We start from the raw sequence: 21,994 nt of genomic DNA on the forward strand, positions 1-21,994 counted from the left end.
ACGCAATACCTGTTCATTCTTCGATTTGGTATGAAGTATATTTGGGCCTTTATTCTCTCCGTTCTTGTCAGAGAGCATTCTCTCTTTCGTAGTGGCGTATAGTAAACAGACACGCAGATCTCACATTCAGCATGGCTTATGAAACATCGCCTTTGGAAATAAATAAAGGCATCATTGGAGGTTATGCAGGTACATACTGCATGAACGGAGGTTTACATGGAGACAAGAAACACTGTACGATCTCAGTAAAGAAAGAAGCAGATTTTATTACCGTCTCTTGTCACACTCGCTGTAAATGCAGCCATCTGCTTACTTCCACATTACAAAATAAGGTGGATAGGTCAGTATCTGTAGAGTGACTCACCCTGAGGCCAAGAGGTCACAGACAGGGTTCCAGGCACAGATGAAGACCTCTGACTCATGACCTCTCAACACTGTGGCTTTGCTGGCAGGAATCTGGATCTCTCCGTCCTCCTCCATCAACTCCTCGTGATGATCTGACAGAGAGAAAATACAAACGCTCTTCAATACTTCTTACCAATGATGCACGGGTGAGGATGCCAGTTGAAAAACGTTCTACAGTAAAATGTCAAACATTTATTCAAATCAAATGTCATAACTTATCCAGGCTAATTTATACTTATTTGTCATGCCCAATTCCCACTACTTAGCAGGTCCTCGTGGTGGCGCGGTTACCTCAATCCGGGTGGCGGAGGACAAGTCACAGTTGCCTCCGTTTCTGAGACCGTCAATCCGCGCATCTTATCACGTGACTCGTTGTGCATGACACCGCGGAGACTCACAGCATGTGGAGGCTCATGCTACTCTCCATGATCCACGCACAATTTACCACACACCCCATTGAGAGCGAGAACCACTAATCACGACCACGAGGAGGTTACCCCATGTGACTCTACCCTCCCTAGCAACCGGGCCAATTTGGTTGCTTAGGAGACCTGGCTGGTGTCACTCAGCACGCCCTGGATTCGAACTCGCGCCTCTAGGGGTAGCCACCCAGGCCCCCGGCTTCTTCTGTTGTATAAATTAGGCTTGAATAGTCATGAACGACTTACAAAGAGCATGAGTGCCGTTCTCATCTCCATTGAGCGTCGCTTCACCGTTCTTTGTAGTGTGGGACTGAATGGTTGAGTTAGTGCTGTTGTTTTGCTGCTTCTGTGGGAGTTTGTCTTTGAATGCCCGCTGTCGTGTTTGAACCGTGTCTGGCATCACAGCGTCGATGAGTGACAGAGACTCTATCGGACGACAGTCAAATAATGTGCCATCCTGAAACAAAAAAAATCACAATGTTAAAATACATCAACAGGCAAAACTGAAGCAAACAAAGCAACGGATTGAAGAAAATCCGTTCATTCGTGCACAAATCCAGATAATTCAAAGGCTTCACAGACTGTAAATTAAATCATGACTACAATCAGTTAAATGGTAAAATAATCCGGGTCAAATCTGACCTCATTAATGCTGATCTCTGCTTCCACATACTGCAGTCCTTTCTGTAGTATCGAGATGAGAGCAGCAGGAGGCACCAGAGTGCCGTTGATGTTTGACTGACTGATGTGACTCTCAATGCCAAACGTGAAAGCAGAGTGAGAGAAACCTATAACACACAACACATCAATGTGATCAAAAAATAAACCATAAACCAGTACAACTGACTTTCAATGAATGAATGGCCATTTTATTTTCATAATGTCTTTGAAACTTCATTCGGGGGCTTTTTTCAGCAAATCTTGATACATGCACTTTTTTGTGATTAATTTGAACATATCATGCAACTAATTTGATTACATTAATTCTAAAGATCTTTTAACTGACTGACAGCCCTGATTTTTCTGCATTTACATCTGCTATAAACATCGAGTGGTCCAATCACAAGTCACTAGCTAATTCATTAAAAACTACTCACTTGAAGCAAAATAGGCGTTGTTTAAAAGTCTGAAATCTGGACTTGACAGTCTGACAAACTCTTAACTGCTGCTATTTAAGGTTTGGCACATGTAAGACTATGGCCCAGTTTCCAGCTGGTATTAAGATGCGTTTCGGGTGATCCGATCACATGTGGTCAGCCCTAAATACAGGTCAAAACGGGGTCTAAAATGTTTTGCGATCAAATCACAAAATCCACACACATATGTAGTCAAAAACGCATGTGACCACATTGCAATTGAGGTGTAAATGCAAATCCGTCCTGTATGCGTCCCGGCAGCAGTGAAGCTCCGCCCCTCACCTGTCAATCAACTGCTGTGCTAAAACAAGAGTTTAAAGTCTGCCGGTTACGAGCGGCTTTAAACGGAAATAACGTCAGATTGGAAAATTAAAAAAAGCAGATACATGCACAATCACGAGAGCTTCAGTGTGTTTGATATCAACACAGACGAGAAGCATGAACACCTGAAGCTCCTTTAATACAGGTAATCCACTAAAATAACGGATAATTCTGCTTGACATGTTGCGTTTGTGCTTAGATAAAATTTCAGCCGCATCTGGGAGAAACAGCGCAGCGTTATTTTTCGCGCTTTCTTTGGCTTTACTTACTTTGTTGTGCTTTATTATCATGCATTAACACAGTAACATAGTGATTGATATATGTCATCATGAAACAGAGACCCTCCCCTCCAAATTTGAACACAAGTGGTCACAGGAGACACATTTAAGTGACCAGGTGTGAACAACGATGTGTATCACCTGACCACATGTGATCGGATCACCCGAGACACATCGTAATACCAGGTGGAAACGGGGCCTGTATTGCAGATGTATGCTGATTTGAATGAGAAACAAATTACATTACACTTGCATCAATTTTAACACGTCAATTTACATGAGTATTAATGGTAATCCTGACGAATTGAGAAAGAGAATAACAAACTTTAAACAGATGCAATAATGAACTATAAACAAAATGAGACAATACATTAACAGCGTGTAACAGATATTAAACAACAATACACACAATACAAACACAAATCTCTGTATACATGGTGTAATATTTATGACGATGTCCTGAAGGCAGCGTTGGTTTGTGTGCGTTTGTGTTATGATTAGGGATGGGCATTTCAAATAATTTTGTAGTCGAGTACAGTAACACACACAAAAACGCGTAATCGATTACTTGAAATTTAGAATTTAAGGACAACCTTCAACCATTAAACCTGTTTTTCTTATGAAAAAAAATAGCTTTATGCATAAACAACAACATCTAGTTTAAAAAATGACAAAAAAATAAAATAAAAATATAAAATAAAAAACAAGCATTTAAGAAACATACATTCCAAGTTTTCGGAAGCATTTTATGGCGTTTTTAAAGATTTCCTGTTTCAGTGGCATACCCAAAATTAAAGGCATATAACGTGACAATACAAAACAAGGAAAAAAAAAAAAAACAAGGACGGTCAAGTGTTTGGTATCATTGTAAAGAAAAGTTTTTTTTTTTTAAATATCATAGTGTCCAAAAATGTTTCGTAATGAGATTTCACAGAATGAGTTTCATTCTGTGTCATTTGAGTCATCATTGAGTCTGTGTCATGTATTTGGCGCCATCTCCTGGTGGTCATATTTTACATTGTGCTTCATGTGGATTATCTAATGATCTATGCATCTGATTATCTTGTGTGTGGGCTCGTTTGCAATATTTTTTGTCAAGTTATAAGCAAAAACACGGCATACAAGCAACACCAACATAACTGTCAAAGACACATACTTAGCTATTACTCGCTATATTTTTGTCTGCGTGTAAAACAAATAATCTGGTTTTATTCTACTCTTTGAGAGCTTTCCAACAACATATGACACATACGATGAGTTTGAAGTTTTTACTGATCGATACTGACAATATTTACACAGCACATTTTTTAATGATCAAAACAGAACACAAATTTCAAAGCACTTGTTCAGAAGTAGTCAAAAAAAAACAAAAAACAAACAGATCGAGAAAACGTAACAACTACATTGGCATTTTTGCTAATGAGGTTTAAATAGAGGCTTTTAAAAATAAAACAGCTCTTTCTTAACTCTCCCGTAACATGCGAGTCATGACGCAATTAATGGATTAGAGGTTGACCAATATATCGGTTTTACCGATTAATCTGTGCCGATAGTTACTTTTTGAAACGATCGGTTATCGGCAAATATCTATACCGATAGTTTCTGGTTTTTTACTAATTTTTCTATTCCTCATCAATAAACCTCATCTGGTGAAATATATACATATAAGCTGCACATCTGGGGAATATATAGGACATAAAAAGTGTAATCTGGTGAATTATACATACAAAAAAACATTAAACATACAGAGCATTGTAAGGTGGCCAAGTCTCTGTTATTTCAAAATAAGAGTCCCCGGCGTATTTCGGACTTGTTTAAAGTTGAAAGTCCACCGTAATGCACCACATCTTATTTTCGAGTTATTATTGAGATTTTGGTTGCACAATAAACAGCTTTTAGGATTGTTTTGGTCATAATGTCTACATGTATTATAAAGTATAGCTTCTTTGCTTTCAAACGATACCTATTTTGTGTTGGTCAAGACTGCAGTTAATATTTTGACTTTTTTCTCGTGGGCCTGCCTGAGCTTAAAGGTTAACTACTTCAACCTCTTAAACTCTGGGGTATTTTTGGATTCCCGCCTGAATTTGGCATATCCAAATTTGAAGGTCCCTCTTATTCACATCCAGTAGAGTACATGCAAAACAATGATATCATTTTACAGGCAAGCCTTCAAAATGTAAAAAAAAAAAAAAAAGTGGCATATTTTGGTTATTCTGAGTCTCTAAGGTCCCCATCTATCCAAAGTGTAAAAACAAGCCATTATAAAAGTACTTTACTCCTAAAATCATAATTTTAATCTATACTACACATGACAACACTTTCCAGGTTTAAGTACCTTCTTTTCAGACAGACTACTACCAGGTATCAAATAAGTAATAGAGGAGAGAGGAATGCAACCATGTGTTTTGATTATTTGATATAATAATCATATTCTGTACTCTATAATAACAACAACAAAAATAAAGTTATACAACAAATGATGTGGTTATACAAAATGCAAAAATAGCTATAATGTCCTTGAGGTCTGAAGTGATGATGATGATGATGATGAAGCTCATGGGGGCAGTACCATGCTGCTGTGTTCTTTCTTAATACCAGGTGTAAACAAGGTCAAGTCCAGATGTTGTCAGCAGTTATTAATATTCCCAAAGATGATACAAGTCCCATCCATAGTCGTGGTGTTTACCTGACTCTTGTAGATATCTGTACACCAAGAAGTTGACCTCATCACTGGTTATGCTCATCTTCGCTCACACCTCAGTGGATGAGAAACACTGGAGCTGAAGAACGGCTCCAATCTACAGAAAACACAGATATCAACATGATGAGCAACATGGTACGCCAGTGAAACGATAAAAAAAATGTTTTAAAAGGCAGATAAATTCTCACAAACACCAGGCTGATATCTAAAGCATTTAAATGGCAATATAATTTTACGATGATAAAATTTGCGTCAGCCATGCAACATCCTCAATGTGTTTTAAATCACTGTAACACACAGCCTTTTATGACTTATTGCTTTTGTAAATAAGGGTTGCCTTTACAATGCATTATAAATATGGCCTTCATAGAAAGCGTTACCAAAATGTTAAATGTTAAGTCAAAAATGTTAGTAGTTTAAAATGTAAAAAACAAAGTCTTTTTTCTCACTGCTGCCCCAATATAACAATAACAAAAGAGCAATATTTACTCATGCATATTTTTAACTAAAACATTTTAAACCTTCTAAAATGACACACAGGGACCTCCAAGAATATTTGAAGAAGAGTGATTAAAAAATAAATAAAACAAAAAACGAACAGATCGAGAAAAGGTAACAACTCCATTGGCATTTTTGCTAATGATGTTTAAATAGAGGCTTTTAAAAATAAAACAGCTCTTTCTTAACTCTCCCGTAACATGTGAGTCATGACACAATTAATGGATTAGAGGTTGACCAATATATCGGTTTTACCGGCAAAAAGATCGGTTATCGGCAAATATCTATACCGATAGTTTCTGGTTTTTTACTAATTTTTCTATTCCTCATCAATAAACCTCATCTGGTGAAATATATACATATAAGCTGCACATCTGGGGAATATATAGGATATAAAAAGTGTAATCTGGTGAATTATACATACAAAAAAACATTAAACATACAGAGCATTGTAAGGTGGCCAAGTCTCTGTTATTTCAAAATAAGAGTCCCCGGCGTATTTCGGACTTGTTTAAAGTTGAAAGTCCACCGTAATGCACCACATCTTATTTTCGAGTTATTATTGAGATTTTGGTTGCACAATAAACTGCTTTTGGGATTTTTTTCATTGTACACTGTCAAACTGACAATAACATTTTTAGAAGACTGAAACAAAGAAAGAGTGAGAACCCTTTACATACATGCACACCTCCGAACAAACAGCACATCAGACATGTGTACAGACAGCTTTTCTGTCATCTGTTCCTAAAAATATAATAAAGTGTTACCCACCATGCCCATTATATACGCCACCTGCAATTAAACATCTTCTGTCAGTGCGCGTACTTTGCTGCTTTTTTAATTTGATGTTAGTAAAGAACATCTGGCTTTCAGTGTGTTATTTAGGTTCATTTATCATGTCACAAACTCTTCATTAGGCAACTATTCTTTATTTAAGGCTATTCTATTCGTTAAGCTATAGTATTGATATGGGAAGTTCCATTCATAATGTTTCCCCCTTTTACCCTGTATAAATTTCACACCAGTGTTGTCCCTTGTCCCGAGTAAAACCATACACCGTGGCAACCTTAGTACCAACAGTACTAAATCGCCTCCATGGTGTGGTAGTGGTGGAGTGGGCTAAAGCACATAACTGGTAATCAGAAGGTTGCTGGTTCAATCCCCACAGCCATCACCACTGTGTCCTTGAGCAAGACACTTAACTCCAGGTTGCTCCAGGGGGATTGTCCCTGTAATAAAAGCACTGTAAGTCACTTTGTATAAAAGCGTCTGCCAAATGCATAAATGTAAATGTAAATTTCAGGGCTCCAGACTAAAAAAATGACTAAGGAGCCATTGGCTCCTAAACTGAAACATTAAGGAGCCAAATGGCTGTTTTTAGTTGCCAAATCAGAGAATTGCTCGATTTAGATTGCGGTTCAGAAACAAGATAGAAAGCAGAAGAAAAGACAGCTGATAACCCATTAATCGGAGGTTTAATAAACAGTATACAGTATATATAGTTGAGAAGATAAGTTTACATTCCCTTTTGTCTCATAAATGTTCACACCCCTTTCATAATTTATACAAATAAAAGAGAAAATATATTTTTATTTAATACTGCTCTTCACAATCTACATTACAGATAATTATATAAAGTATAGTATGCATATAGTAGTTTGTTGTCTTCTTTTTTTTTTTTCTCCAGGGGTGGTAGTCAGCGTCTTTACTCACTGAGCTACCCAGTGCATTCAGTGCAATTATATATATGTGTGTGTGTGTGTGTGTGTGTGTATGTATATATGTATATATATATATATATATATATATATATATATATATATATATATATATATATATATATGTGTGTGTGTGTGTGTGTGTGTGAGTGTGTGTATATGTGTGTGTGTATATATATATATATATATGTGTGTGTGTGTGTTATTAGTTAAAACAGACTTGTTCATTGTTGTAACTTAGATGAAGATCAAACCAGATTTTAAGAGACATTTATACATAAATGCAGGTAATTACAAGGGGTTCACATACTTTTTCTTGACACTGTATGTAACGTGTTTTTACATTAATTGCCTTACTTACTAGATGTCAACAGCACCAAAGACTTTTAAGGGCTGCACGATTTGGCCAAAATGTCATATTATATTATTATATATAATCATTTGCCCATGCTTTGCTGCCAATAAAAAGACTTAAAGAGTCCTTTTAAAATAAACCAAACTCAGACCTTTTTCTGCTTCAGCCCAAAATAAACATTAAACAGTGAGTTCACAAGCTTCAACAATCAAATGCACATCTGAAACAACAATGTTGCCATGGAGGTGCAAAAATCCAGCGTATCTTGTCAACATGAAGTGGCGAGTGCCACATTACAGCCGTTTCAGCTCTAAACACATTCAACCTATACAAAAACACACAAATGCTTCTCTTTCTAATGCACATTTATTTGCATTCTCTGCAATATCAATCAATAATATACAGGCTAGTATAACTGATCTGAGTATATATTGTTGTGTATCATCAAAGTCTTTTCAGCAAGTCAGTCCACTGTCGGCCATCTTTGGAACGCTCTCGGGACGCTATTTCCAGTCATGCCAGTGCAGCTCCTATCTACTTGAATGGAGAAAGATCGAAATCTCAAAAACGGTTGGTCAAGATTACGATCAAAGGCCATATTTCAAATCTTTATTGATTAAAATGTTCTTACTTTGACAGGCACAGACAGAGAGGCTACAAGACACCAAAATGAACAAAATTCCAAGTCTATTGTGCAACCAAAATCCCAATAATAACCAGAAAAAAATAAGATATGTTGCATAACGTGGGACTTTTAACTACAGACCAGCCTGAAATACACACTTATTTCGGGACTCTTATTTTGAAATGACAGAGACTTGGCTCCGTTACAATGCTCTATATTTAAGTATTTAGACTTTAAGACTTTATTCACCAGATTAAGGATTTTATACATCACCAAATAAGGTTTTTTTATTATTATTATTCACAAGAAAGTTGGGACACACGATGTACGCACCGTGCATGCGGTACAATTCTATATAGTCTCATTTATCTTTGCATGCTCTCGTTATATTTAAAACACTCGATCTAATCAAAATAACAAAATATGCATTGAAGTGAGGAAAAAAATATGGATGAATAGTCAATAATGAAAGATTAAGATACAGCAAATCCCCATGAGGTGTCAGTGACTGTTTTAATTTCACCTCTAGATGCCACAGTAAAACCCTCTAACCCTCTAACCCTCTAGCGCCGGCCACAGAGGTACACGTAGGAATTTAAAAAAAGCAACTATCGGCATACATTTTTGCAGATAACCGATAGTTCCAAAAAGCAACTATCGACTCTGATTAATCAGTAAAACCCATATATCGGTCTACCTCTAATATATACAGTATACAGTATATATACACTCACTGAGCACTTTTTTAGGAACTTTATGGTCCTAATAAAGTGCCCGACGTGGTCTTCTGCCGTCGTAGCCCAGCCGCCTCAAGGTTTGACGTGTTGTGCATTCTGAGATTCTATTCTGCTCGCTACTGTACAAAGGGCTCGACATTAATGCTTGTCCGGGACAAGTGGATTTTTAAAGTGGCATGTGAAGGAGAATTTTACTTGTCCGACCGGACAAGCAGTCCAATTAAAATGTCAATAAGGGGGTCTGGGTATCTCAGCGAGTACTGACGCTGACTATCACCCCTGGAGTCGTGAGTTCGAATCCAGGGCGTGCTGAGTGACTCCAGTCAGGTCTCCTAAGCAACCAAATTGGCCCGGTTGCTAGGGAGGGTAGAGTCACATGGGGTAACCTCCTCGTGGTCGCTATAATGTGGTTCTCGCTCTCGGTGGGGCATGTGGCGAGTTGTGCGTGGATGCCGCGAGAATAGCGTGAAGCCTCCACACGCGCTACATTGGGTGAAACCAGACTCACTGTGGGGGCCAGTTCCCCTCTGGCTAAACAACATGAATATAATGACAATATTAGTCTTTTGTGCGCAGTGCACTTCATGGTTTAAAATGAGCAAACTAAGTAAGTGTTATGGGTCAGTGTTTAAACAAAAATATATTGTATTAACTGTAAGATTAATTACATTCGTAATTAACTGCGGAAGTGCAAACAGAACATTTATTAGTTGGCTGATGAAGGCTGCAATTAATTTATTATCTACGTATTCCATTTTAAGAGTGTAGTCCATCCTAAGTCCAGTGTCCAGTGAAGTATCCCATGTCTGACAGTTCACCCAAAAATTTACATAACTCACCTAATGTATCGCAAACCCATATGACATTCATTCTTTCATCCATGGACCACAAAACAAGATGTTAGGCAGAATGTTAGTCTCAGTCACCATTCACTTTCATTGATTGGAAAAAAAGATGAATGAAAGTGAATGGTGACTGGGGCTAACATTCTGCCTTTTGTAATTCATTTAAATTTCTCTCTTCTGTGGGCTTGGAATAACATAAGGTCGAGTAATCGTGACATAATTTTAATTTCTGGGTGAACTATCCTTTTAATGATCTATTTAAGTATTTGATTTGCCAAGAACAACAATGTAAATGTAAGTTGGTGCATGATTGTATCACATCTGGCTGGGAATGGCCAATATACTTGTCTGAAGGAGAAGCACATGAAAATCGTTAATGTCAAGCCTTGCTACAGTTATACAGAGTGGTTATCCGAGTTACCGTAGACTTTGTCAGTTCGAACCAGTCTGGTCATTCTCTGTTGATCTCTCTCATCAATAAGGCATTTACGTCCACAGAACTGCTGCTCACTGGATGTTTTTTGTTTTTGGCATCATTAGGAGTAAATTCTAGAGACTGTTGTGTGTGAAAATCCCCAGAAGATCAGCAGTTACAGAAATACTCAAACCAGCCCATCTGGCACCAACAATCATGCCACGGTCCAAATCACTGAGATCAAAATTTTTCCCCATTCTGATGGTTGATGTGAACATTAACTGAAGCTCCTGACCCATATCTGCATGATATTATGCACTGCTGCCACACGACTGGCTGATTAGATAATCGCATGAGTAAGTAGGTGAACAGGTGTACCTAATAAAGTACTCAGTGAGTGTATATATATTAGAGGTAGACCGATATATCGGTTTAACCGAATCATTAATGCCGATAGTTGCTGATAGTTTTTTATCATTTCGCCATTTCAAAATACGAGTCCCTACTATCAGCCGATTAATAGGTTATCGGCCTTTCCCACCACCTTAGTTATCGGTATCAGCAAAATCCACTATCGGTTGACCTCTAACATACTGTACATACAAAAGTCTCAAAATGTAAGTGTTTTTTTTTTTTTTATATATCTTTTTTGATCCCCTTCTGTCCCCAATTTGGAATGCCTAATTCCCACTACTTAGTAGGTACTCGTGGTGGCGCGGTTATTCACCTCAATCCGGGTGGTGGAGGACAAGTCTCAGTTGCCTCCGCTTCTGAGACCGTCAATCCGTGCATCTTATCACGTGACTCGTTGTGCATGACACCATGGTGACTCACAGCATGTGGAGGCTCATGCTACTCTCCGCAATCCACGCACAACTTACCACACACCCCATTGAGAGTGAGAACCACTAATCGTGACCACGAGGAGGTTACCCCATGTGACTCTACCCTCCCTAGCGTTCTACAGGGAAGCTTAATGCATGCTATGTAGTCTATTAGACAACATCATCTTGCTTTAATGGCGATAGAAACAATATTCAGAGCTGTGCAAGCAGACCTCAATACTTGGTGCAAAAAACACGATGATGATAACAATCAACAGATCATTTTTTGGTCATGAACAGGTCGTTTTGAGTAGAAAATCAACTTTAGACAGCACAAAAAAATAACGTAATGACACGTAATGACAAAATCAACAACAAAAATGGTGTAAATACATTTCCAAACAGTAAAACCATGCAAGCTCTTTAATTATTCAAGCCTCGGCGCATGCTGGGAACACCAGCTTCGAAAAATTAAGTAAAATGTATTTATTTTAATAGCGGTCAAATTAGCGAATAAATATAACAAGGTTTTCTACTTTAGGGTTGATGACGAAGCATTGTAAAGATAAACAATCATAAACAATATTTATTGTGAGATTGAGCATTCATTTTTCAATAATTAAGTACAAATGTAGAATTTACTTAATATATTCAAGTTCACAATGATTAACTTTTAACCAATAACTGCTCAAAACAACTCGGTAATCAAAAGCTAACTAAACAACATAAAATCACACCGGTCAAAATTGACCCGCGAACGCAATTTGTTTTTAATGGTTATATCTCCTAAAAACTTTATGTAAAAAATAATAATAATAATAATTTTATATATATATATATATATATATATATATATATATATATATATATATATATATATATATATATATATATATATATATATATATATATATACACACACACACACACACACAAACAAAAGTTTTGAAACACTTGACTGAAATGTTTCTCATGATCTTAAAAATCTTTTGATCTGAAGGCGTATGCTTAAATGTTTGAAATTAATTTTGTAGACAAAAATATAATTGTGCCACCACATTAATTTATTTCATTATAAATCTAAAATGTAATTTTAAAAAAATGTTTTTGAAATGGATGACTTGGACCAAATAATAAAGAAAAGCATCCAATCAGTCACAGGCGATCCACACTCCAATCCAGAAGGGGGCGCACGGTAATGCAACGCTGTTTGCTAACCGCCGCAACAGGAAAAAGAGCCGAAGAAGAAGAGACCATCTATGCACCAACCCAAAACAAGAATGGCTTCTCCTAATGCACAAGTTTTATTTTTCATTATTCTATTTATTTTGTACTTTATAACACAAGAGATGCTTTTCAGTTTTGTAGCTGATTGTGACCAAATACCTTTTGTATTTTATCAACTCTACAAAAAAATATGGCCTATGCAAGAGTGCATTCTGTTTACTGCTTAATACACTAAAGGAGGCTGTACTGTACCAAATACCTCAGGGGGGACTAAATGCCGCTAGGTGGAACAAACTGTAATTTGCACTACTGTCTGTTCAAAATAAATGAAAAGAATTTGTTGCTTTTTTCCTGTTGTACCGAACTCGTATCGAACCGTGACTTCTGTGTATGTGTGTATGTGTGTGTGTGTGTGTGTGTATATATATATATATATATATATATATATATATATATTAGGGCAGTCGATTCAATGCATTAATTCAGTGCAATTAATTATATAAAAAATAATACGTATGTAGGAATATTCCTTCCATCTGAGCAATTCAAGCTTGAAGTACCACCTGTTTTCTCCAGGGGGCAGTAAGCGAAACTTGCTGTACAGGCAACGTGCAGCTTATACAGAGAACAAACCACACTTACCGACAGCAGACAGCACAAGATGAGAACACGTTCTTCTGTTCAAACACAGCTTGATGGAGTGCAATTCTAAATGATGAATTCAATTGTAAAAATTGATTGTTGTGAACTGTAGGCCAATGATAGTCAATAATATGGAAATAAACAATGCATTGCATTCTAAAGCAATGTTTTTTACTGTCATTTTTAATGCTTTACTCGTGTGCCAAAATAATGTAATGCATTTAAATTTTCTGTATTAATATTTTTTATAATATATATATATATATATATATATATATAATTAATTATTGAATCATTATATATTGAATTATTGTTATTTGAGGGTCTTTCTCAGCAAATATTTATGTATGCAATAAATTGCAATTCATTCGATTTATTAATCAGCATACCATGTAATTAATTCGATTAAATATTTTAATTTTAGTTTAGTAAAAGTCCTGACAAAAATGCAAAGTTTGGCTCCTTTAAAAGACAAGACGTTGTCTTTAAAAATGATTTCTTTATTTCTCCCTGGTCAAAAATGACCGAAACATCACTGAAAATCTTTTCTTCCGCTGTTGCTCAAAATTCGTATTTTCATCACACAAACTCAAACTGTAGTGTCGCATTTGTTTACGACACGTGCGAAAACTTCCGGCACTTTATTTCGATCAGAACGTGATCATAAATAGATTTAAGAGCTTAAATTTCAATCTGTTCCTTATGCAAAATGAACTACTTTTATGGTGTTTGTTGTTGTTGTCCTTTTTAGAGCTTGACCGTTGTGGTTTGAGACGACAACAGGATGAGTAAATAATGACAGCAATTTCGTGTAAGTTGCAACCAGACAAAACTACTCTCCATGAACTTTTATGATTCATGTATAAAAGATAAGATTAGTAGCTAGTTTGTCAACAAGTGATGATGGGGGAGGGGCTCACCACCCAATACTGTACATCTGAATACTGTAACAGCTCTCATGTGTTTCAATGCAAAATAAAATTGACCTTTTTGAACGATTTTTCTCTCTAACATACAGGGATGACGTAACTATATAGCTGTATTTATTAAATCATAATCATAATAATGTGTACTGTACACGTGGGACACTATTCAACATTATGCACACTTTGTGCCATTGAGAACAGAGGTCAAAATTGTGTTTTGTGCACATTAATTTATGTTGAGAGTGAATGTGCATTAAAAATAAAAACAATCGAGCACTAACTAGTGAAGTGCTGATGATCTCTCCCCTCCTCCATACATCCTGGAGACATGTGCTACTGTAGCATCACATGTATCCCTATAAAATCAACAAGAAATCAGCACATGCATGTCACCATAAAAATGACTTTTAATGCATTAGAGGCATTTGGGAAACAGTTACAGTTCTTCTTACCTTCACAACTCAAGTTGCTTCCTCTCTTTCACTTCCACTAGGAAAATATCCTCTAACTTCACTGTGGGAACTGCGACTTCACTGCCATGCTCCGGTCGAATTACAGCGGTTATCCGTTATCGATGTGAAACAATAATCGCGGTTTCGTCTGCCAAAATTGACGCTTAAATGTGTATCATACCGGTTGTTTCCTGTGTGGTTTTCTCACAGAATACAGTGTCGGTAATCAGCGGTGCAAGCGAGAGCGAGACGGGCTGTGTTTCAAAAACTAGTGAGCTCCCTACATAGTCAGCATCACTGCAACACCTGAGAGCGCGCAAAAAAATCGGACCGCTTTTTTTTTTAAATACGTCACGGTATTTAGACAAAAACACTTTATTAATTGAGGATAAGTACACTGAACATGTACACAAGGAATACAGGAACTAACAAAAATAGAAGCGCGCTTTTTGATAATTGTAGCGTTTGCGTCTATTTTACACAAAAATGCATTTTATTTATTGAAAAAAAAAAAGAACATCGAAAACAAACACAGGGAATATAGTGGTATCAAAAAAGTTTTAAAACAGCGACATCTGAGAACGCGGCAAATATCAGACCGCTTTTTGAGCGTTGAGGCATTTGCACCTGTTACGCAAAATACATTTTATTTATTTATTACAGAAAAACACATTAAACATGTATGCAAGGAATATAGGGGTATCAAAAATGGTAAAAAAAAACAGCGACGTCTGAGAACGTGCAAAAAATCAGGCTGCTTTGTAGCCTAACTTATGCAAAAATATTATTTATTTATTACATTTTTTATCGAGAAAAAGCACACTGAACTTGAACACAGGGAATATAGCGGTAACAAAAAAGGTTAAAAACAGTGACATCTGAGAGTGCACCAAAAATCTGAACGCTTTTTGAAGGTTGTAGAGCAAAGTTATGCAAAATATTATTTATTTATTTATTACGGAAACACACATTAAACATGCACGCAAGGAATATAGGGGTATCAAAAATGGTAAATTTAATAAAAAAAACAGCGACATCAGAGAACGTGGTAAAAATCAGACCGCTTTTTGAGTGTTGTAGCATTTGCACCAAAGTTACGCGAAATACTTTTTATTTATTTAAATAAAAACACATTAAACGTACGCAAGGCATATAGGAATAACAAAAAAGGTTTAAAAAAAAAAAAAACAGCGACATAGAGAACGCGGCAAAAATCTGAACGCTTTTTGAGCGTTGTAGCATTTGCACCTTAGCTACGCAATTGTTTTTTTAATTAATTTATTTATTTATTATGGAAAAACATATTAAGCATGTACGCAAGGAATATAGGGGTAACAAAAAAGGTTAAAAACAGCGGCGTCAGAGAATGCGGCAAAAATCAGAACACTTTTTAAGCGTTGCAGCATTTGTACCTTTCTTACGCGAAAAAACGCTATTTAGTATTTATTTATTTTTTTTAGAAAAAGCCCATTGAACAGGTACTCAAGGAATATAGGGGTAACAACAAATATTTAAAACAGCGCCATCTGAGAGTGCGCCAGAAATCTGACCCTTTTTAAACGTTGTAGCTCAAAGTTCCGCAAAATATTTTTTATTTATTTATTTATTACGGAAACACAAATTAAACATGTACGCAAGGAATATAGGGGTATCAAAAAAGGTAAAAGAAACAGCGACATCAGAGCACGCGGCAAAAATCAGAACGGTTTTTGAGCGTTGTAGCATTTGCAACTATCTTATGCAAAAATGTAATTTATTTATTAACATTTTTTTATTGAGAAAAAGCACATTGAACTTGTACACGGGGAATATAGCGGTAATAAAAAAAGGTATTCTCTATAATAATAAACAGCGACATCTGAGAGTGCACCAAAATTCTGACCGCTTTTTGAATGTTGTAGCATTTGCACCTAAGTTACGCAAAATACTTTTTATTTATTTATTACAGAAAAATACATTAAACCTGTATGCAAGGAATATAGGGGTATCAAAAAAGGTTAAAAACAGCGATGTCTGAGAACGCGCAAAAAATCAGTCTGCTTTTTAAGCTTGGTAGCATTTGCAACTATCTTATGCAAAATTTTATTTAGTATTTTTTATTTTTTGATTGAGAAAAAGCACATTGAACTCGTACACGGGGAATATAGGGGTAACAAAAAAGGTTAAAATCAGCGACGTCTGAGAGTGCACCAAAAATCTGACCGCTTTTTGAACGTTGTAGATCAAAGTTACGCAAATTTTTAGTTTTTTATTTATTACGGAAACACACATTAAATATGTACGCAAGGAATATAGGGGTATCAAAAAAGGTAAAAAAAAAAAAAAAATGACGTCTGAGAACGCAGCAAAAAATCAGGCTGCTTTTTATACTTTGTAGCATTTGCACCTCATACACAAAAATGCTTTTTTTTTTTCTTTTCTTTTTTTTTTTTTTTTTTTAATCACATTGAACACACACAAGGAATACAGGGGTATCAAATTCAACAGTTCCCACCATTGTCCTGTTTTTATTCTACAGTCATAATTGCATTTTGAAAAACAATCATCATTCATATGGCCAAAAGTGCTGCCTAGGTAGGCAGCTTACTAGGCTTTGAGACACAGCCAAAGAGGGGGAGGGGGGGAGGGTGTTGCACTATGTGACCCACAATGGAAAAATGAGCATCTGACCTTAAACCTTCTTATTCAACAACATAAAATCTACAAGGCGGAGCACATCCACAGTCACCCAGTGTTAAACACTTACAAGCGAAAGATATATGACAAACAAGAGGATATATTTGATTGTAAACAACATAAATATTAATAACTTATAATTATAAAGAAAGTCTCTCCACATTGAAACTATATTAACTTACAATAGCCACACAAACTTTGCTGTGAGTTTCAACATGGCACAGTATATATTCATAATGCTTTTCACTTTATTTCTGACATTTATTTCTCAACATTGAGTAAGATTATCTGTTGATAACAAGCGGCAACTAGTTGTTATGACGCAACTAGCAGACACACTCCCCTCCTCCACTGGTGTTTTTTGCGCCTGTGTGGTCACATAGTGGCTGATTAATTCTCCTTTCACCCTGCACAGTCATTCACAGTTGGAAAGTAAATAAAAAGTTGACATCATTACAGCCCTACATTACTGACACATTCCTTTCAGCACCGTAAGTACTGATATATCAGCGCAGCAAAATAATGTTATTGAATATCAATAAAAAAAAAACCGAAATAAAATCCATTTATAATTTAGTTTTTATACAGGCCTATTCACTTTTTGAAAATTACATAAAAAAATAAAATAAAATTATATATATATATATATATATATATATATATATATATATATATATATATATATAAAATTTTATTTTATTTTTTTAATTTGAGGTTTAAATGTAAAAAATAAATAAAAGTAATGGTATATATATATATATATATATATATATATATACCTCAAATATAAATATATATATATATATATATATATATATATAAACCTCAACATTTAAACCTCAAATTAAAGGGATAGTTCACCCTAAAATTCTCTCCTCATGCCATCCCAGATGTGTGACTTTCTTTCTTCTGCAGAACACAAATGAAGATTTTTAGAAGAATATTTCAGCTCTGTAGGTCCATACAATGCAAGTGAATGGTGACCAGAACTTTGAAGCTCCAAAAAGCACATAAAGACAGCATAAAAGTATTCCATATATCTCCAGTGGTTTAATCCATGTCTTCAGAAGTTATATGATAGGTGTGGGTGAGAAACAGATCAATATTCAAGTCCTTTTTTACTATAAATCTCCACTTTCACGTCCATATTTTCTTCTTTTGTTTATGGCTTTTCACATTCTTCGTGCATATCGCCACCTACTGGGCAAAGAGGAGAATTTATAGTAAAAAAGGACTTAAATGACGTGCATGCTGTCATTTAAGCAAATGGGTGACATGTCAATTTTTCAATTCAAATTTTAACTCAAATGTTTATGCTGATAATAGAATTTGTAATAGAAATATTGCATTAAATTAAAAAATGCACAATGAAATGTAAATTCTGTCATTATTTACACAACCTCATTCTAATTTCATTTCAAACACGCATGTTTTTAATTATTCAGTGAAACAAATATATTTTTTTACATCTTTAAGCAACTTCACAGTGTTCACAGTGATCATGCCTGTTAAAAATGACAAAAAAACATCATTAAAGTATCATAAAAGTAGTCCATACAACTTGTGCACTATTTATAAAGTCTACTGGAGTCATACAATAACTTTGTGTAAAGAACACATTTTTTTTTTTTTTGCCATTATTCACGAAAGATTAGGGTTCGTTAACATTTTACAATAAGGTTCCATTTGTTAACATTAGTTACTACATTAGTTAACATGAACTAACAACTTGTACAGCATTAATTAATCTTTGTTTATCTTCGTTTCTACATACGTTACACTATAAACTAACATGAACTAACAATGAACAATTTTATTTTGTAAACTAACACAAACAAAGATGAATAAATGCTGTAAAAATACACTGTTCATTGTTAGTTCATGATACCTAATGCATTAATTAATGTTAACGAATGGAACCACGATTATCGCAATTTTTTTGATAGATATTACAATTGCAATTTTTATTGCTATTTTGGTCGTGTTTTTCCTTATTAACACGCTTTAAATTGAAAAACGCATTTCAGTGTTCAAAAACATATATAATTGTTAAAGATGGCATCCACAGTCACCTTTGGTTTGCTCACTGGGGGTCTAAATACAAACATTATTTACTTATTTGTTTTATTTTTATAAGGCACAATCTACAATCATGTTTCTATCAAACCGCACAATGATGACTCCGAGACATTACAGATATTACAGTTTCATTTTCTGTACATCTGCTTTGTAATTAAGTGTGCTGTGAAAAGCGCTATACAAATAGCACAGATTTACAGTGCACATCATTTAGATGACGTACAGTAAAAGTGAGGACTGACTGACCCCATGACAAAGAACAGAGAGTCATGTGACCTCTAGTACAGTGGGGTGAGGGGCATCTGCAGTCAGTCATGTCAGAAGTATGACACGTGTTTGTCTGGCAGAAAAAAAAATGCAGCTGTGTGTTTAAGTGTGTGCATCTCTCTCTCTCATACACACTCACACACACACCTGCTGGTCTACATCTCAGAGAGCTGCTTGCATCACAAATAGAGCTTATGATGAGAATTTGTGCCCTAAAGAGTGCAATCTCTGTACACTATCAAGGGTTTGTGTGACACTGTACATCCCCTCCCTTATTCACAAGCTGCTCCGCCTGCAAGTCTGGCAACAGTGCACACTAGAAAGACACACAGACACTACATTCAAAGGCCTAATGCACAGATTTTTGTCTGTTTAAATTCATTTTAAGGGCTCATATATAGGCACTGATGTTTTGCATGTGAGGGAATGCACTGGAGGAGAATGCTGAACTTTGTCACTGTAGTATATACTAGTTTTCATGACAGTGAGCTGTGAAAGGAGGCGGGCAGCTTGAAGACAGACAGAGATATTCAAAGGGTGGAGCTGATGAACTTTGTTCTCAAAGCTTTTTGAGCAGCTTTGTGTCCTCTGTAACCTTTGGGTTGGGCTTTTCAACAGGCAATTAGCATAGATGTAAAATGATATTTTATAAAAAGTACACGTTTACACAGAAATGAACTTTTCATAACATGTTATATCTTCTGTTAAACCCCTTAAACTCTGGTGCATTTTTGGGCTGCCGCCCGCAATTTTTCTCACCATTCACACGTACTGTGGACAAATTGCAAAATATTGGTCTTAACTTTCAGAGAACCCTCCAAATAAAAAAGAACAATACTCGAATTATTCATAAATAATATTGTATGTGTTTAGAATCTTATGATAAAGAGATTTTTTTTATTTTTTCTGGAAAAAAAAAGTGTTGTCCTAAATTTGCAAACATGTAATTCTGGTTCTGTTCACTCAACCTCAATTTTAAAAGTCTCATTTCATTCCACTAGATGCTAGCAACCACTAGAAAAAATATTTTTCCTCTATTACATTCCATCACAATATAAAGATCTGAAATGTAGGTGGCGCTCTAACTCATTTTAGCCCTCACAGATGTGCTCGTCCATAGACATTCAGTCTAATTTTCAGTTCAAGCACCATCCTCATTGTTTCATTGAATATCTCGGCCTCTGAGTGGACTACAAGCTCAATCTAGGTGTCATTAGAAAGCTGAGGTCCTCTCCTTTGCGATGATATAAAACATTTTTCATTAATAGTCGAAAACATATCTTCTGGTGACTTGTTTTGCATGCTTTTCCGTCTGGATGGCATATTTTGTTCTGGACATCTAAGAGATAACATTGGATTATTCAGCCAAGCAAGCTCACAGACAAGTAAACAATGTCAAATGTTTTAGAGAACTTTCTAAGGTAAAGGCAGATATAAAGTTTTTAGCTATTTGGGCTTCCATCAGCATTGATCGGTGCATAAATGAGACGTTTGTATTTGGTGATTTAAAGGGGTCATGAAATGGAAAATCAAAATGTCTTTGATATTTTCACATATAAGAGGTTACTCTACAATAAAACATACTGCAAGTTTCAAACCTCAAAGTTAACTCCCCATTTTAAAATATGAATATTTGTTTTCCACCCCAATCGTGACGTCAGCATTATCCTGTACACGGCCCTTAACATGCGTATGTAAATCAAGCAGGTGTGAGAAAGAATATTTTAATTGTCATTTCTATGAATGCTTTTTGATAATGTTGCGTTATTGTATTGAGATTATATTGTAAATGCTTTTTTTATGACCAGTTTTCTTTGTTATTTTGTAAATAATTGTTCTGTACAGTTCAATGGCAGTCTGTTGTTATTTAGAAATGCCACTTTTTCAGATATGTCACATAGCTCCTAAAAGTTTAGGTATTCTTGTTCAGTGGGCATCATGGCACAATTTCCACAGATACACCTATCAATTAAGTATAGCATTCCATCTGGATTTTGTAGATTTATAATTTTTTCAACTTACACATTTATGTGATTGTTGCCATTAATTTACATAAACTATCAGACATAAAATTACCTTTAATTATATTGGCTGTCATGTTATCAACTACTCAGCAGTTCAAATGTCACTGTACATCAGTCCAATAGCCTTTATTTTTTGTCACACATCATACATTTTGAACATACACAGTGAAATTCTTTTTTCTTTTTTTGCATATCCCAGCTAAGCTGGGGTCAGAGAGCAGGGTCAGCCATGATTTGGCACCCCTGGAGCAAATAGGGTCAAGGGCCTTGCTGGGGCTTGAACCCCTGACCTTATGGTCAGTAACCTAGAGCCTTAACTGCTGAGCCACCACTTCCCCAAACTTGCATAGGCAACCCTCCATGGAAAGCTTTAGTAAAAGGCGAAAGATTTATACGTAATGAAGAGAAACTTGAGCAA

The 21,994-nt window shown here is 35.7% G+C and overlaps 1 protein-coding gene and 1 pseudogene across 2 annotated transcripts in view; both read right to left on the bottom strand.

The window, feature by feature from the left end:
- Positions 1 to 14,769, bottom strand: part of LOC127446993 (F-box-like/WD repeat-containing protein TBL1X) — a 31,427-nt gene extending 16,658 nt beyond the window's left edge. Inside the window, exons 1-6 of one of the 2 annotated variants that reach the window (XM_051708415.1) lie at positions 14,531 to 14,769; positions 14,360 to 14,434; positions 5,252 to 5,363; positions 1,470 to 1,615; positions 1,074 to 1,284; positions 365 to 497 (exon numbers count right to left, since the gene is read on the bottom strand). In XM_051708415.1, coding sequence (XP_051564375.1) covers positions 365 to 497; positions 1,074 to 1,284; positions 1,470 to 1,615; positions 5,252 to 5,309 — 548 coding nt within the window. In that variant the 5' untranslated portion in view covers positions 5,310 to 5,363; positions 14,360 to 14,434; positions 14,531 to 14,769. The remainder of the gene's footprint in view (positions 1 to 364; positions 498 to 1,073; positions 1,285 to 1,469; positions 1,616 to 5,251; positions 5,364 to 14,359; positions 14,435 to 14,530) is intronic. The other variant, XM_051708416.1, reaches the window with a different exon arrangement.
- A 7,143-nt stretch (positions 14,770 to 21,912) lies between these two features.
- On the bottom strand, positions 21,913 to 21,994 carry LOC127447670 (uncharacterized; annotated as a pseudogene).

This window comes from Myxocyprinus asiaticus, chromosome 10 (genome assembly GCF_019703515.2).
Source record: "Myxocyprinus asiaticus isolate MX2 ecotype Aquarium Trade chromosome 10, UBuf_Myxa_2, whole genome shotgun sequence".
NCBI classification, from domain to species: Eukaryota; Metazoa; Chordata; class Actinopteri; order Cypriniformes; family Catostomidae; genus Myxocyprinus; species Myxocyprinus asiaticus.